We start from the raw sequence: 18,866 nt of genomic DNA, 5'->3' as shown, positions 1-18,866 counted from the left end.
CTATCTATGTAATTTATTAGTACAATAAAAATTTTTTTTTTTTATTTATATGCCGTAAACTGTCCACTGCTGAATATAGGCCTTCTCCATAAGGGAAGATTTTTCACCTCCATAAGGGAAGTAGTTTCCACGCTTGATAGGGGATTTGGCAACCGAAGTTAAGCTTTGAGATGTTTTGAGAGGGACGCTACTGCCTATCCCTTTACGATTAAGCTCCTTTAGTCGTCTCTTACGATACTCACAGGAAAGGAAGGGTTGGCCTATTCTATTCCGGGACCACACGGAAGCAATAAAGAAAAATTATTGTATTTAAAGAATTTTGTGTATTTGTCAATAATAAGAGTATCTGGGTTTTTAATTAATATTTAAAGATTAAATTTCTTTTTGTTTTCGACTAATACCTCTTTGGTAAAGATGTCCAGTTTTACTTCAAAGTTATTTTTTCTCAAATAGACTTGTTTACAAGCATTTTTAAATAGTTTTTTTTTTATAAATCTACTGTAGGGTTCGGAAAATTATCTGCTGAGAAGAGCCCGCAAGAACTCAATAGTTATTCTTTTAAATCACTGTTAACATTATGTGTATTTATTTAAATGTACTACGTCTAAAATTACATGGTCGTTAAAAGCCCGTGCATGATCGACTAACACCATACACGGGAGGGGGAAAGGGATTGTTTGTAATGGGGTCTAACTGCCCCATTGCTAGCAATATACTCTATCAGGTCAACCTCCACATGGTTCCCCCTGGAAACCATCGTGGTTAATTCTAGTGCAATTCAACACGATGGGCTAACTGACCTGCTTTTATCGTCACCTATCATCCTTCACTGGTGCCCTGCCAGCGTTTACCGATAGCGTGGGCAGGGTAACCATTTCATTATCATTCATTAAAAAAAAAAAACCATGCACGTTTGTCATTCAAGTAATCGTTTAGTGTGTAATAGGTTTTGTTCAAAAAGTGTTATTTTTAATAACAGTTTTAAATTTATTAAAAGGTAGATCGAAAATGTCCTTCGGTATCTTATTATAACATTTAATGCCCATTTAATACTTAGTCGAGATCTGTAAAAGGATTTTAATAAATATAGTTCTACCCTATATGGATAGGAGTTTTTGAGGTGCCAATGAATAATTTAGTTCACAAGTACTGGCCGACAGAAACTGATGCATTGAGGGCAATGGCCCGCTATCATAGGTCACACCTCCTGGAGTCAATGAGCTCATTACAGGACCTTGCTCTTATCCCATATTTCAACTACCTTTTGTTCACACACTAGCTGTGTACCGCGGCTCTCTCTATGTCCTTTTCTATCTCATATAATATCTATATATCAGGGGGGAAAGGGATTGTTAGTAATAGAGACTGAGAATCCCATTGCTAGCAATATACCCAACCAGGTCGACCTCCTGGAAACTATCATGGTTAATTCCTGATGAATTCATCATGATGGACTAACTGGCCTGTTTTCATTCTCATCTATCACCCTTCACTGGTGCCCCGCCAGCGTATCCCGTTAGCGCAGGCGGTAACCCCGTACCCCTTACAATTTTCACCCAAAAAAAATACCTGTATATCAAATTTTGTAGTGATTGTTTAAGGCTTTAATGCACCTAGCAGTAACAAACAAACTCACTTTCACATTTCACCAAAGGGAGACTTTGTACAAAAGTCGTTTGCTTGGGCACCTCTGTCCCATTTGTGTTGCTACCGTGAAGCAGTTATTTGCATGGCTGTGTCAGTTTGAAGGGTGGAATATGGCGTGAATTTACTGGGTACAGAGAAATAACACCTGAGTCCTCAGGAATGGCAACGCATGGGGGGTATCATGGGCGAAACAGTATACTCTGTTATGTCCATGGTACTGCTCCATCAGGTGCAGCTTGTTTGCCATTTTGAGTTGTAAAAAAAAAAGCCGATTTAAGATATTTTTTTTTACAAATATATATGTATATTAGGTACATAGATATACTAGTTATTCATTGTAAACCCTTTTGTCTCTTGCCTCGTCTATTTTCCTAACTCAACACATGCTTCCACCCCCGTTCCGCGGACACGTTCCCGCCCTCCGTATTATCGCAGGTTGATAAAATTCTTATTTGTCGATAGCATAATACGTTTGTGCTCGTAACGATAATTTTTTTATGTTGATTCATGTTATATTTATTGCTGATTTAAGATGCGATTGTGATTTAGGGACGCGGGATGCCCATTCTCTTATTACACTCGCTCCCGACAGATGTCGTGTTTTATGGAAAAGATATTTTTGCTAATCACTATGTAGTATAAAACAAAGTCGCGCTGTCGCTGTCTCTCCGTTCCTATGTATGCTTTAATCTTTAAAACTACGCAACGGATTTTGAAATACATGCATAATATTGTACAAATTTTAGATGTTTCTAATGTGATGTCGTAATGTAATGGGAGGCCGGTGACGCTATTTATGTAGTCTCAGCATTGCATCCGTGCGAAGCCGGGGCGGGTCGCTAGTTTTTTATAAGAGTACTTTATTGAAATTGGCGTTGTATTTATTTAACTCTTTATTGTATCAAAAACATAAAAAATAAACAATTCAAATAATTTTTTTTAATATGTCTATATTTTATTTATGTTATTTGAAATGAAACGAAAGAATATTAAATTTTGTTTGCCAGAATCGTTGTAAATAAGATGTTGCACTAAAGCAGTTTTGTGTTTGTCCCATTCGTGTTTCAACCGTAAAGCAGTTGTGTTTGTTGGCTGTGTTTCGGTTTGAAGGGTGGGATATGGCGCGAATCTACTGGGTACAGAGGAATAACACCTGAGCCCTCAGGAATGGCAACGTATGGGGGGTATCATGGGCGAAACAGTATACTCTGTTATGTCCATGGTACTGCTCATGTCTATAGGCGACGGTTACCACTTTCCATCAGGTGGGCCGTCAGCTTGTTTGCCATGGATAAGTTGTATAAAAAAAAACTTGTCAAGTTTACAAGATGTGCATTATGTTTGGCCACATCAAATGGCATGTAAATATTAACTACCGAATTTACATACATCTGAATTTGCATTTACTTGTTTCACGTTGTTTACTATATTAATATCTTTCTCATATATAATTAATAATTTAACACAATTTTGTAAACCACTTTAATCGTCCTGTATGCACATTTATTTGGGTCTCAATCTAGTTCATATTATTGTATTTTTATAAATATTTGTAACTTTAATCGACTGTAACATGTTTATTGTGCATGTCAAATATGTTAGATTAAAAAAAAAATTTAATCCCCTTAGAAGGCTGTCTGATTTGTAAAATCAAATATTTTCGGTGAGTAATCGACAAAAATAATGAATTTTACTTTTTTTTAAAAAAAATACTTACATATACGGATAATATTTGTTTGATATTTTTTTTTTTATATTGAATTTTAATTATTTTTTCATGACCTATAAGAAGGAGAGGTTAATTACATTTGAAAATTAGCAATAGTTACCGAATGTCATAAGGAAATAAGGATAAAGTTATTTGACGAGGTAATTAAATTCCTCGCCGTTGCATTATGAATAAAATTTGCTATTTGAATAAAGTGCGTTCATTTTTTAGATTGTAAATTTGAATTTTTTTACAACACAGGGGGCAAACGAGCTCACCTGATGGTAAGTGTCTACCGCCACCCATGGTCACCCACAACACCTACAGCATTGCAGGTGTGCTGCCGGCCTTTTAAAAAGGAATATGCTCTTTTCTTGAAGGTTATGATGTTGTATCGATTCGGAAATACTGCTGCTGGAAGTTGATTCCAAAGAGAGGTTGTGCGTGGAAGAAAGTGCATAAAAAAGTGTAAAAAGAAAGAATTCAAATCATTTTTCATTTATACTAATATTATAAATTATAAAGTGCTGTGTGGTTCCAGCATAGAATAGGCCACCCCTTCCTTTCCCGTGGGTGTCGTAAGAGCCGACTAAGAGACGGCGAGGGATGGACAGCAGCGTCCCGCATAAAACATCTGTAAAAACCTAACTGCGGTTGCCAACCCACCTGCCAAGCATGGCAACTACTGGCAAAACTCTACTTATGGGAAAGACTTATGTCCAGCAGTGGACAGTTAACGGCTGAAATAAAATATTATAAAGATTTTACTGAATGATAACTTGGAATGATAACTTTATTTTTTTAATGCTACTTAGAATGGCAAACAAGCATACGGCCCACCTGATGGTAAGCGGTTACCATTTTAAGTTACGTAAAAATAATATATATATATATATATATATATATATATATATATATATATATATATATATATATATATATATATATAATCCAGTGTACCATTGCCAGTTTCTAGAATGGCCTATTGCACTTAGATTACATTACATTTTGTGCGTTTGTATGTGTTATTTGTATTTATTTTCTCTGTACAATTCTTGGCGAGCGGACGACGCACTCAGAGTGCATTTTTGTGTTCTGAATATAAATTTATGGATGTGACATTTATTGTAATGCACGTACATTATAAAACGACTTGAAAATGGAGGTACTTTAATTTTTTTTATACATCCATGTATTTGTATATAGGTTAGATTTTTTGGCACAACATATCTTTTAGTCCTCGTCATCATCATTATTTCAGCCATTATCTGCCCACTACTGGACATAGAACTCCCCCATAGACTGCCATAAGGAACAGTCTTAAGCCACCTGCATCTACTTTAACATTTCAAAGGTAACGCTGACAATTTAGAAATCTTATCCTATGTGTTAATGTATGTATGAATGAATACACTTTATTTGCATTATACAATATAGGGAGATAAAGGATATTGCCTGGGATAGAGCTGGCTGGAGGAAGATGCATGAATTAGTTGCACCAACAAGAGGAAACTCTTAAATGAAAAAAATAGAGACAATATAGGGAATAAGCAAGACAATTTACAAACACAACGATACAGTTGTATAAGTACAGTAAGGCGGTCTTATTGCTGAGAGCAATCTTTTCACTTTTCACTTCTGTTAACTTAGGTAAATAACCTACTAGCGTACAGAATTTCATTAAAATTTGTCCAGTCTTTTAAGCGAAACATAAAATTTAAATATTTTTGGATATTAACACATTTATAATATTAGTAGAATAGGTTTTGTTGCTTCGTTGAATTATTTGGTCGCTTCTGCAAACAGGATATTGCAGTAACATGCAAGGCAATGATCGCTACGACAATCGATTAGTCGCTCAAAAAATTGTAGCCCGTGTGCGGTCAGCCTTAGTCAGTCGACGTTCGATTTACGAATTTTTTTATTTTTAATAAAATTTATGTCCTCCCCCAACTTACGGACATTTCTAGATAAAACAAAAAGGACACTGGAAACATTAAATCTAAGACCATTTTTTTTTTAAGTTGAACGTAAAGCAGGACGTAGTTGCATTCTGGCTAGCACCCAAATGTCAGTGGTTGCGGATACAAAACTAACAATTACATCATACCGCCCTTATGTGCTCGCGCATAAAGCTGAAAATCGTTCGACCGAGATTCACATTAAAAAATATAGAATTCACAATTTTAAGTTTAAAAATCAAACGCACAAAGTTGAATATTGTTTGGTACAGTTGCAGAGAAGACAGGATACGCAATCAGAGCGCAATGGTTGGAGAGATGTGGTTTTATACACTTTATTGCGTTCGCCTGTTTTATATAGCTACTGTATAAAGTTGGTGCGTCTTGTTCGCAGTTTTAATTGCATGTGACCTAATTAATCTGTCTGCAAGCACCCACTATTATCATATTTCGAGATTTTAAAAGAGACTGTACAAAAATCGTCTACTTGGGTAACTCTGTCCCATTCGTGTTTCAACCGTGAAGCAGTTGTGTTTGCATGGCTGTGTTTCGGTTTGATGGGTGGGATGTGGCGTGAATTTACTGGGTACAGAGAAATAACACCTGAGTCCTCAGGAATGTCAACGCATGGGGGGTATCATGGGCGAAACAGTATACTCTGTTATGTCCACGGTACTGCTCATGTTTATAGGCGACTGTTACCACTTTCCATTAGGTGTGCCGTTAGCTTGCTTGCCATTCTAAGTTGTATAAAAAAAATGTTGTTCACAAAAAAAAAACTGTTCGATTCATGACAAGTGTACTGTATGTAAATTAAAAATTCCTTAAAACTAGTGTTAGTATTCGTTAGTATTATGTAAATTACATATTGTATATTTATTTATTTTATCTAAATTATATTTTAAAAGAAATGTATCACTTTAATCGTATTAGAATACACAGATAGACGTCAAGTTTTTGAATATTTTTTAATTAAGTATGCAAATTAAAAAAAAAAAAGTTTATACGAAGTTTAACATTATTTATGAATAAAGGGGTTATTGTTTTAGGCTTACATCCTATATATTCTATTATTTTTTCAACTAGAGAGTGTATCTTTAAATATTTCGCCAAAAACAATTCACATTTTTAACCTACTTCAAAAACAAGAAGGTTATCAATCCCAGTTGCGTGTTTTTATGTTTGTCACCTCATAACTCCGTCAGTTCTAGACCGATTTCGAAAATTCTTCTCTTATCTGAAAGGATATATTTACAACTTGTTCTCGTAGAAATTTTATCAAAATCGGTCTAACAGTTTAGTTTTTAAATCGAAATAACTCGTAATAGCACAAATTTGAAGTCTATATTTCTGTGGAAGACAATCTTTAATTATTATTGTTATTCGAGAAAATTTATATCACACCGATTCGTTCATACGTACATACATCACGCCTGTCTCCTTTTGGATAAGGCAGAAACAGTAGAACGCCTAATACTCCGGTTGAAAAAACCTTTATTCGCTGCCCTCACATTGATCAATCTATTCATATACGTACGTCACTATTTTTCGTGCCGTCTAAAGCGACCCCTACCGACATCTCCACTCAATCGTGTTCGATAAATCTCATTCGCTAAACCTCATCGCTTCTTCCTCCGTCCTCTTCAATTGACCAAACCAACACAACATTCTCTTTACGATCTTTGGCACTGCATTATTTTTTAGTGTACACTTCTTTCTAATCACACTTTTTTTTATACAACTTAGAATGTCAAACAAGCTATCGGCCCACCTGATGGAAAGTGGTAACCGTCGCCTATAGACATGTAGCAGTACCATTGACACTATTTCTAACACTATCTTTTAATGTTTTAGTACAGAGATAAAATAAAACTTTATGTAAACAGTAGACATGGGTAATATAATATATACCAGAGGGAGGCTTTGTACAAAAGTCGATTGCTTGGGTACCTCTGTCCCATTCGTGTTTCAACCGTGTTTGCATGGCTGTGTTTCGGTTTGAAGGGTGGGATATGGCGTGAATTTACTGGGTACAGAGGAATAACACCTGAGTCCTCAGGAATGGCAACGCATGGGGGTATCATGGGTGAAATAGTATACTCTGTTATGTCCACGGTACTGCTCATGTCTATAGGCGACGGTTACCATTTTCCATCAGCTGGGCCATCAGCTTGTTTGACATTCTAAGTTGTATAAAAAAGCCACACTAAAATATGTCGTTTTTTACAAAAATTTTCACAATAAATAAACCAACCTCAAATGTGTCAAAATTTTCATAGGACCAATCTGTAAATATGCCCTTTTAAATAAAAAAAGAATTCCCCAAATCGGTTTACAACTGACGGAATTATAAAGTATTTACATCTACTCTAATATTATAAAGAGCAAAGATTTGTATTTTTGCGTGTATGTATGTTTGTAATGAATAAACTCAAAAACTACTTTGCTAATTTCAAAAATTCTTTCACCATTAGAAAGCTACATTCACCCTGAGTAACATATATATTTATTGCTAGAAAAGATTAGGGATCCTTACTAAAACTTTAGTAACGTAACTCAAGGTGTAAAAAATATGCTATAAAATATCTTTCGTCGCGTGCGCTGCGGAAACTATTGGTGATAGAACAAAAGTATGTTTTAAAATATTGAAGAAAATATCAATAACTACAAAAAACTTCGCAATACTATATGTCCAACTATTATCATTATGTCACATTAATTACTTTTTAAAATTTTGTATAAATGCCCATCCGTGCGAAGCCGGGACGGGCCGCTAGTTAAATATAAAAAAATACAAATTGAGAATCTTTTTTAAAGTCGCTTGAAAAATACACTGTAGCCATCGTTTTTGGTACATTTTAAGCTCATTTAACCCTTCACATGTGGGGGGGAAAGGGACTGTTAGTAATAGGATCTAATAGCCCCATTGCTAGCAATATACCCTCTAACGTCGGTTCTCTCTGGAAACCAACACAGGTAATTCTTGTCGAATCCATCATGGTGGGCCAACTGACCTGCATTCATTCTCACCTATCATTTCCCCGCCCACGCAATCGGAAGGATTGCGTGGGCGGGTTACCAATCATCCCCTCATGTATATGGATATGATCCGGATATATATATATATATATATATATATATATATATAAATATATATAATAAGCTTCATAAAGAACATACCTTGTATTAATCCGCCCGAAATCTTGTTCCCAAAGATTCAGTTTGACAGAAGTGAATTGAATCCCATATTTTTGAATGCGCCGTCTTCTCAAATAGACCTGAAAATATACATAAATAATACATGAATGAAAGGGATTGTTAGTAATGAAGACTGAGAATCCTATTGCTAGCAATATACCCCAACCAGGTCGACCTCCTCGCGGTTCTCCCTGGAAACTATCATGGTTAATTCCTGATGAATTCATCATGATGGGCTAACTGGCCTGTTTTCATTCTCATCTATCATCCTTCACTGGTGCTCCGCCAGCGTAGCCCGTTAGCGCTGGCGGAGTTACCATACCATTTTCACACATCAAAAAAAAATATATATATATACATATATATATATATATATATATATATATATATATATATATATATATATATATATATATATATATATATATATATAAAATAAAATATTAACATTTATCAATCCATTGACTGTCTATTAATAGTGATTTAGTAAAAAATCATATGTATTTGTATAAAATATAATTATGTAATCTAACAATAATATTGCTGTTTCAGTAATGCCACTGTACTTACATTATTTCATCGCCAGCATATGTTCCAATGTACCTATTTTCTGGAATCAAACTTGTAAGAAAATTATTGGACACATCCTTAAATATACCATGATAAAACATATACATAATTTTATGTTTAAAATTCAGATGGGTCATTTCAATCACTTAAAGAGTTTTCAACTATAATATTTTTTGAAAAATATATCTACATCAGAGTCCATTTTCTATTCAAAATCTAAGTAGCAGACATAATTAGTTGGTAAATGTAGGTATTTGAAAAAAAAAAAGTATTATGAGAGAGTATGTCACGTAATATTAAAAAAAAAATATTTAAAATAGTTGATATTAAAGTTTTATAAATAAAAAAATAACAATAATAGATACCAGATGAATTACCAGCCAATAATTCGAAAGGTATCGTTTAAACAAAAAAATAAAATAATTATAACATAAAATTAATAATTAAATAAATAAATAAAAAAAATTATAAAATATTCACAAAATTAACAGATAATCAAAATGTCTTTAAATATAATAAAAAATAAATGAAAAAAAAAGGTAATTTTTTTTTTATTTTCTTCACAATGTTTAGAGGACATATGTGTATGTGTGAGTGAGGCACGCTTTAATAAGGTTCCGTAACTTTATTTGAACATTTTCTCATATTATTTATGTTTTTATAAAACATTTTATATGTATAGACACTAATTATTAGAAAACTTTACATATGGGTATATTGTACGGTTATACCCTTATACATTCTACAGTTTTCTTTCAGCTTCTCAAAGGTTGACTGTAAGAAATCCCTTTATGGGATAAGTCCGCTATTGTATATTAAATCATTTACCAGTTTTAATCTGAGTTATGTACAATAAAGATTTTACAATACAATACAATGGGTGCTTAGTTAATGGGTATTGGCGACCTGCACGCATGCTAAAGTTAAAGGAGATAAAGATGCGCCTGAAAATCAGCGCTGTATAGGTACATCTCGCTGGAGGTGTGCATATATAGCAACAGCTGAGGCGGCTCCAGCAACCAGCAAAATTAATTGTTTTTTTTCTCTTTTTTATTGTTGTTTTTTTTAACTATTATTAGTGGTAATAAAGACTCTATTTATCTATCTAATAATTTAAGCTTTTATTCAAATATTAATAAGCATTATGTTTTTATAAAAAATACGTATATTAATTGCGAAAAAAAATCAAAAGGGGGGTAAAGAGGTTTCTTCAGGGTCGGCAACGCGCGCGTAATACCTCTGTTATTACAGGCGTTCATAGGCTACGGTAACCACTTACCATCAAGTGGGCCGTATGCTTGTTTGCCACCTCAGTGGTATAATAAAAAAAAATATAAAACCGATTCATATTAGAAAAAAAAGAAACCTAACTTTCATATCCAGGGGGAAAAGGATTGTTATCAATGGAATTTGACAGCCCGTCGTAAAATACATATGTGAGTAGGGGGGAAAGGGATTGTTAGTAATGGAGACTGAGAATCCCATTGCTAGCAATATACCTTATTAGGTCGACCTCCACGTGGTTCCCCCTGGAAACCATCGTGAACAATTCTTGTTGAATTCGTCACGATGGGCTAACTGACCTGCTTCATCCTCACCTATCATCCTTCACTGGTGCCCCGCCGGTGTATACCGATAGCGCGGGTGGGGTTACCATTTCATTATCATCAATTTAAAAAAAAAAAAGCTTTCTTGTTGTAACAATGTATTTACGTATTCTGTTCAGATTATTATAATATATCTATATGTGAAAATAATGTAGCGTCCAGACAATTGTGTATACAATATGTAAATGACGTGTGATTATTACAAATGTTGCCAAAAACATCCATCCCGTCAAAAATGGGTCAGACAACGACCAGACAGACAGCGGTGCGTTTTAAGCATTGATACGTAAATTGGCATAGTAGGCTGTATGGGCCGCCGGCAGACAATGTCTACTCAGACATAATATTGTAGACATTAAATCCCGCAAACGATCACTATTAACCGACTTTACTATAATGTATATTAGAAATAATAGTATTATCATCGTGCCTCCGGTCAAACTGTTTATAATTACTCCTCTCCATCCAAAGGTTGCCTGCAAGAGATCGCTCTTAGCGATAACTTCGCCTATTGTTTTCTCACTGTGATTATTTCTTATTTATTCGTCTTCTGATTATTCCTCTGTACCCAGTAAATTCACGCCATATCCCACCCTTCAAACCGAAACACAGCCATGCAAACACTACTACTTCACGGTTGAAACACGAATAGGACAGAGATACCCAACCATATCGTTATTACACAAAAAAATAATTTATTCTTCTATTTATTTATTTTTCACCAATAAATTTCATAATATAATATATTTCCGAACATAATAGCTACGGAACCTTATTATATGCGGGACACAATACACACTTTAAATTTTTTTATTTCGTTTTTGATTGGAGAGAATATTTTTATACATAATATAATAACTAATTAAATTTTGTATGAATAGATTAAAGGTCAATACAAAACATAAAATCTGAAGAGAAAGTGTTCTTTTTTGTTTGATAAAAAAATCTTTTTTTTTTCATTTGTGCTAAATGAAGAAAGAAGCGGGTCGCATGCAGCCCGCGGCCCGTGCTTTGGACAGCTCTGATATAGATAGTTTAACCCGTACGTTACTGAGGCGGGTCGCATAGTACATTATGAAAGTGAAACGAAATAAACCTCTATGTGCTATCGCTATGATCTCCCTCATAGCGTGCTCGGTGTCGTGGTGGGGGTCGGGCCGCGCCCGAGGCTGGGGGTCAGCGGCGCGCGCCAAGATCTGGCGCACCACGTCGTGTGGCGGCGCGCCCTGCGGCGTCGGCCGCGACGAGAGACCCAGCTGGAATAGGACATTACATGATTAAGCCATCGTCAATGACGCTATACACTGGCGAGTCACCAGTGAGGGAGGACAGGTGAGAATGAAAAGGCAGGTCAGTTAGCCCATCGTGATTAATACACCAGGAATTCAGCACGATGGTTTCCAAGGGCGGGGGTAGGGCACGCGAAGGTCGACTTTATAGGGTATTTTGCTGGCAATGGGACTGATAGTCCGCATTACTAACACTCTCTTCCCCCCAATCCTGGGTATTGACCCTACATCTTTATTGGGGGGGAAGGGATTGTTAGTAATCATGTCTCCAGCCCAATTGTCAATATATCCTATCAGGTCGACCTCCACCCGGTTCCCTCCGGAAACCATATTGGTTAATTCTTGTCCAATTGGTCACTATGTTAACTGACCTGCTTTCATCCTCATCTATTGTTCTTTTATTTTTTACAACTTAGAATGGCAAACAAGCTGACGGCCCACCTGATGGAAAGTGGTAACTGTTGCCTATAGACATGAGCAGTGCCATGGACATAACAGACTATACTGTTACGCCCATGATACCCCCCATGCGTTGCCATTCCTGAGGACTCAGATGTTATTTCCCTGTACCCTGTAAATTCACGCCATATCCCACCCTTCAAACCGAAACACAGCCACGCAAACATAACTGCTTCACGGTAGAAACACGAATAGGACAGAGGTATCCAAGCAATCGACTTTTGTACAAAGTCTCCCTCTGGTACTCCGCCAGTGGATACCGATAGCGCCGGCGAGGTTTCCATTCCATTGTCACCCATTAAAATATAATATAAATATAAATATAATAAAAATTGACAATTAGCCAATAAAAAGTTGACCCGTTTTTGAGTCTCGATGCTCTATCTGTATAATCTAAGAAAAAATCATTAGAAACCAGGGCAGGGTGAGAGTCTATCGCCATCACTTCGTAGTTATTTCTTGATAAAGTGTCACTGGTACCCTGCCAGCGCGTAACGATAGCGCCGTAGTCACCATCTTATAAAAAGAGAGTATGGCCATAAGGGCCTGTTCACCTTGGCAAATATCTGCGACTTGTAGCGCTCAAGGCGCGCTGTATCGCAGCGCTGATAGCGCAGGCGGAGTGACCATCCTATAAAAAGAGAGTATGCCTACAAGGGCCTGTTCACCTTGGCGAGTATCTGCGACTTGATGCGCTCGAGGCGCGCTGTATCACAGTTCTAATAGCGCAGGTGAAGTGACAATGCTATAAAAAGAGAGTATGGCCATAAGGGCCTGTTCACCTTGGCAAATATCTGCGACTTGTAGCGCTCGAGGCGCGCTGTATCGCAGCGCTGATAGCGCAGGCGGAGTGACCATCCTATAAAAAGAGAGTATGCCTACAAGGGCCTGTTCACCTTGGCGAGTATCTGCGACTTGATGCGCTCGAGGCGCGCTGTATCACAGTTCTAATAGCGCAGGTGAAGTGACAATGCTATAAAAAGAGAGTATGGCCATAAGGGCCTGTTCACCTTGGCAAATATCTGCGACTTGTAGCGCTCAAGGCGCGCTGTATCGCAGCGCTGATAGCGCAGGCGGAGTGACCATCCTATAAAAAGAGAGTATGCCTACAAGGGCCTGTTCACCTTGGCGAGTATCTGCGACTTGATGCGCTCGAGGCGCGCTGTATCACAGTTCTAATAGCGCAGGTGAAGTGACAATGCTATAAAAAGAGAGTATGGCCATAAGGGCCTGTTCACCTTGGCAAATATCTGCGACTTGTAGCGCTCGAGGCGCGCTGTATCGCAGCGCTGATAGCGCAGGCGGAGTGACCATCCTATAAAAAGAGAGTATGGCCATAAGGGCCTGTTCACCTTGGCGAGTATCTGCGACTTGATGCGCTCGAGGCGCGCTGTGTCTGCCTGTGGGTGCGCGGCGGTCGCTCGGCACGGCGCGAGCGCGAGCGCCGCACACACGAGGAGCCAGGCGCGCATGGGCGCCTAGCCGACACGCGCGCTCACCCGGCGCCATCGGACACGCGCCAACGCGACATTTCCGCGCCTGCGGCACACACAAATAACGTTACATTTCAATAGAAAAAAAAAACTTATCAAATAGATAGATAGATTATTAAAAAATATCTAGGTTCCCTCTGGAAACCATATTGGTTAATTCTTGTTCAATTGGTCACTATGTCAACTGACCTGCTTTCATCCTCACCTATTGTTCTTTTTTATTATACAACTTTGAATGGCAAACAAGCTGACGGCCCACCTGATGGAAAGTGGTAACCGTCGCCTATAGACATAAGCAGTACCATGGATATAACAGAGTATACTGTTACGCCCATGATACCCCCCATGGGTTGCCATTCCTCAGGACTCAGGTGCTATTCCTCTGTACCCAGTAAATTCACGCCATATCCCATCCTTCAAACTGAAACACAGCCATGCAAACACAACTACATCACGGTTGAAACACGAATGGGCACAGAGGTAGCCAAGCAATCGACTTTTGTACAAAGTCTCCCTGCGTAACATATATGGTCATAAATCATAATAATAAATAATGAACTTAAATTCTTGAATATTACTTATTCATAATCTTAATACTAGACATAAATATAAGCTGGCTACTCAAAAGAATCGCTCAGAAAAACTAAACAGATCTTTTGTGGGAATGGACGTTAAAATTTACAATGAAATTCCGAAGTATTCCGAAGCATTGTATTGGAACTACTTTTCATTCGATTTTATTAAGAAAAATGTAATGAATAAGGCTATAAATTAATTCATAAAAACGTCAAAACGTAAACATTTTTTAGCTATTAAATTATTTTGTCTCTTTCTTTTACGTTAATTTTTGTTAACTCCAATAGTTAAAAAAAAGGTTTTAAATTTTACGTTCACCTATTGTAAACGACATAGCCCGAAGGATAAGCATGTTCTGCTCTTAAATTGTTTTTACTAATATCAAGTCCAAAGCAATTGTTACTGCTACATGTATGTACACAGTTAGCAATAAAAAAAAATCTATTCATGCTAAAGTAAAACACTGCGTTTGCCCATACGAGTTCGCCACTCAAGAGCCTTTCTTCCCCATCGGTTGTCGGTTTTTCAAGCTTTATGACCCCATTGCCATTTTAACTTGCAGTTTAGTTACATTACAATGGGTGATAATGGAATGGCAACCCCACCCGCGCTATCGGTATACACCGGCGGGGCACCAGTGAAGGATGATAGGTGAGAATGAGGCAGGTCAGTTAGCCCATCGTGACAAATTCAACAAGAATTGTTCACGATGGTTTCCAAGGGGAACCACGTGGAGATCGACCTAATAGGGCATGTTTCTAGCAATGGGGCTATCAAACTCCATTGCTAACAACCCCTTTCTCCCCAGTTTAGTTACATCAGGCAGATCCAGGAAGGAGTTAGTGTCGTGTCGTTTTAAAAGGTGAAGAGACTCGCTGAAAATCGCAAGAGCTCCACCGACAAGAGCGCAGCTCTTAAATAGGATAGATAGATAGATACTTCACGCTATGTCGGTCACTTTGATTCTTCTGCGAGTATCCTCATTTTGGATTCTGACACGCAACGAAACTCCGAGCAAACACATCATAGCTCGCTAAGTAACATGAAGCTTTTACATGCATATTTTGTTTTAAACAATATTCATGGCCGCGTGGTCCCAGCATAGAATAGGCCACCCCTTCCTATCCCATAGGTATTGTAAGAGCCAACTAAAGGAGGGTGAAGGTTGGACAGTAGCGTCCCTTTTAAAACATCTCTAAATCCTGACTGCGGTTGACAGTCCGCCTGCCAAGCGTAGCACTACTGGCAAAACCCCCCAAGGGGTAAAGTGACAAAATGGTGAAAGTGATGATGATGCGTATTTACTTTCATTCTTAAGATGTCATAACATTTACCAGATGGAGACTTTGTACAAAAATCGATTGCTTGGGTACCTCTGTCCCATTCGTGTTTCAACCGTGAAGCAGATGTGTTTGCATGGCTGTATTTCGGTTTTAAGGGTGGGATATGTCGTGAATTTACTGGGTACAGAGGAATAACACCTGAGTCCTCAGGAATGGCAACGCATGGGGGGTATCATGGGCGAGACAGTATACTTTGTTATGTCCATACGTTCATGTCTATAGGCGACCGTTACCACTTTCCATCAGGTGGACCGTCAGCTTGTTTGCCATTCTAAGTTGTATAAAAAAAAACATAAGAAACTAGGAGAATAAAATAAAACATACATACATAGAAGCAACAGAAGGAAAACTCTGAAATAATCGTAATATTGACGTGTCCGGCTAACGTGATAATAGTATGCTAATGCAGCCCCTCTTATGGGGAAGGCCAATGCCTGGCGATGGGATGTTAAAGGGTTGTTATAGCGACGATAACGGGGGTTCGCACCACAAATACGAGTATTATGAACTTTTAGACTATCGCGCTGCATATTCCATGTTTTATGGGAGACGGGAGTAACGAGAACATTTATGGAAACTATGATAAATTATTTACCAGAGGGAGACTTTGTACAAAAGTCGTTTGCTTGGGCACCTCTGTTCCATTCGTGTTTCTATCGTAAAGCAGTTATGTGTGCATGGCTGTATTTCGGTTTGAAGGGTGGGATATGGCAGTGAATTTGCTGGGTGCAGAGGAATAACACCTGAGTCCTCAGGAATGGCAACGCATGGGGGTATCATGGGTGAAACAGTATACTCTGTTATGTCCATGATACTGCTCATGTCTATAGGCGACGGTTACCACTTTCCCTCAGGTGGGCCGTCACATTGTTTGCCATTCTAAGTTGCATAATAAAAAAGCTGCAGATTACGAGAAGTATTGGAGATTAAAAAAAAGTTACTAGTTTTTAAAATGAAAAAAAAAAACTATATGTATTAAGGGATCTGAATTAATAAAAAACAATGGAAATTAGCAAATTTATCACAAAATATCCAAATTCGAATACCACTCCAGGTAGCATGCCTTGTCGCTACGAATCGCGTTATAAAAACAACTTGGTCAATTCAAAATACAATTTAGTACTACGTAGTTCCGGCCCTTATTCAATGTCAGTATTAATTTATAGTAAACTACCGTCATATATAAAAAAAAAGCCGGTCAAGGGCGAGTCAGACTCGCGCAACGAAGGTTCCGTAGAAAATCATTAATTTTTTTGTGATATATTACGGTTTTTTTTTTATTTACAGTTTTTGAATTTTTTCCCTTTATTTTTGCTACATGACATTGCTTCTTGCCAAATTTCATAATTCTAGATCATCGGGAAGTACCTTATAGGTTTCGATTCCTTTTGCCAATGTCAAAATATGTGATATAAATGGAACATAAACGGCCTTATTTTTTGATCGCGTCGATTTAGAAGCTTGATTTTTTCACTGCTTTAAGAGATCGCAACCCTGAGTATATGATATTAATATCAACTTGATACCTCCACGCGTTCCTAAGAAAAATTGTCTTGAAAGACAGATGGACATCAGAGTGATCCTGAAAGGGTTCCGCTTTTTCCTTTGGAGGTACGGAACCCTAAACTAACTAAAATAAATTAGATAAATCTGTTAGATTATTAAAAAGAAACTACAAAGTAAGGCCTATTATCAAGTAAAAGAGTTTCTTACTGATGAAAATCTCAAGTCCTGTTCTGATAGGATGTCTATCTCTCTCGCTCCCACAGCAATGCCTAAAAGGTACATGTGTGACAAGTTGTACTATATTTATGTAGTGCGATTCCATATGAGAGTAATGTAGTAAATAAAATATTAGAAATTGAGCATTTCATTCAGATGCTGATGTAGTCGGCTGGCTCACATCTGAGCGAACTGCTTTAATTAAATTGCTTTTCTTTTCTACTAACATAATTTGTAAGAAAATTGTTACTAACAAAATGGAACACATAATAATAATAATAATAAGCATCACCCGAAATCGTCAGTCATGAGGCTGTATATCCCGCGGAAGGCTGGTGGTCGAGGCTTGTTAAGTGTTAAGACCATGCACAACCGCGAGGTTGACAGCCTCAGGACATATTTTCTGGAGAAAATAGACGAGGCTTTGCATAGAGAGGTCATAGAATGTGACAAAGGATTCACCCCTCTTTCTCTGGCTAAAGAGGACTGGCGAAAACCCGAAGTTTTAAGTACCTCTCAGCGGGAGGCCGTATGGAAAGAGAAGGAGTTGCACGGAAGGTTCTTCAAAGCCCTTCACGGGCCGTACGTAAACACGAAGACCTCCGTGCACTGGCTACAGTTCGGTGATCTCTTCGGAGAGACCGAGGGTTTTGTCTGTGCAATACAGGATCAGGTGGTTAAGACGAACAATTACCGAAAGCACATTCTGAAGGATGGCACTGAGGACATCTGTCGGGCATGTCGCCATCCCGGAGAGTCACTCAGACATGTGCTTTCGGGTTGTTCAGCTCTTGCCAACACTGAGTACTTGCACAGACACAACCAGGTAGCCAAAATACTCCATCAAGAGCTAGCTCTGAAGTACGGCCTCGCGAATGAGAGGTTGCCGTACTATAAGTACGAGCCCCAGCCGGTCCTCGAAAGCGACAGCGTAAGGCTCTACTGGGACCGATCCATCATCACGGACAGGACCGTTCTTGCGAACAAACCTGATATCGTGGTGATGGATCGGGCACTCTCGAGGGTGTTTTTGGTGGATGTCACCATACCGCATGACGAGAACCTCGTGAAAGCCGAAACCGAGAAGAAGAGAAAATATCTCGACCTGGCTCACGAGGTGACCGAAATGTGGGGGGTGACATCTACCGAAATCATCCCAATCGTTATGTCGGTGAACGGTCTTATCCCAACCAGTCTGGAACAACATCTCAGACGGTTGGCATTCCGAGGCGGCTCACTCCCGGGAAAGATGCAGAAAGCGGTGCTCTTAGATTCTGCCCGCATTGTACGCCG

At 38.1% G+C, this 18,866-nt stretch overlaps 1 protein-coding gene across 1 annotated transcript in view; it reads right to left on the bottom strand.

Moving 5' to 3' along the window:
* LOC128201243 (uncharacterized) overlaps positions 1-18,866 on the bottom strand; it is a 104,630-nt gene that overhangs the window by 15,241 nt on the left and 70,523 nt on the right. Inside the window, exons 2-5 of the mRNA XM_052897627.1 lie at positions 13,792-13,978; positions 11,788-11,947; positions 9,085-9,124; positions 8,497-8,594 (exon numbers count right to left, since the gene is read on the bottom strand). Coding sequence (XP_052753587.1) covers positions 8,585-8,594; positions 9,085-9,124; positions 11,788-11,947; positions 13,792-13,911 — 330 coding nt within the window. The 5' untranslated portion in view covers positions 13,912-13,978 and the 3' untranslated portion in view covers positions 8,497-8,584. The remainder of the gene's footprint in view (positions 1-8,496; positions 8,595-9,084; positions 9,125-11,787; positions 11,948-13,791; positions 13,979-18,866) is intronic.

Source organism: Galleria mellonella, unplaced genomic scaffold, assembly GCF_026898425.1.
Source record: "Galleria mellonella isolate WM207_F2 unplaced genomic scaffold, CSIRO_AGI_GalMel_v1 utg377, whole genome shotgun sequence".
Classification (NCBI taxonomy): domain Eukaryota; kingdom Metazoa; phylum Arthropoda; class Insecta; order Lepidoptera; family Pyralidae; genus Galleria; species Galleria mellonella.
The sequence above is the reverse complement of the archived record's forward strand: the minus strand, read 5'-3'. Positions and strand labels throughout refer to the sequence as shown.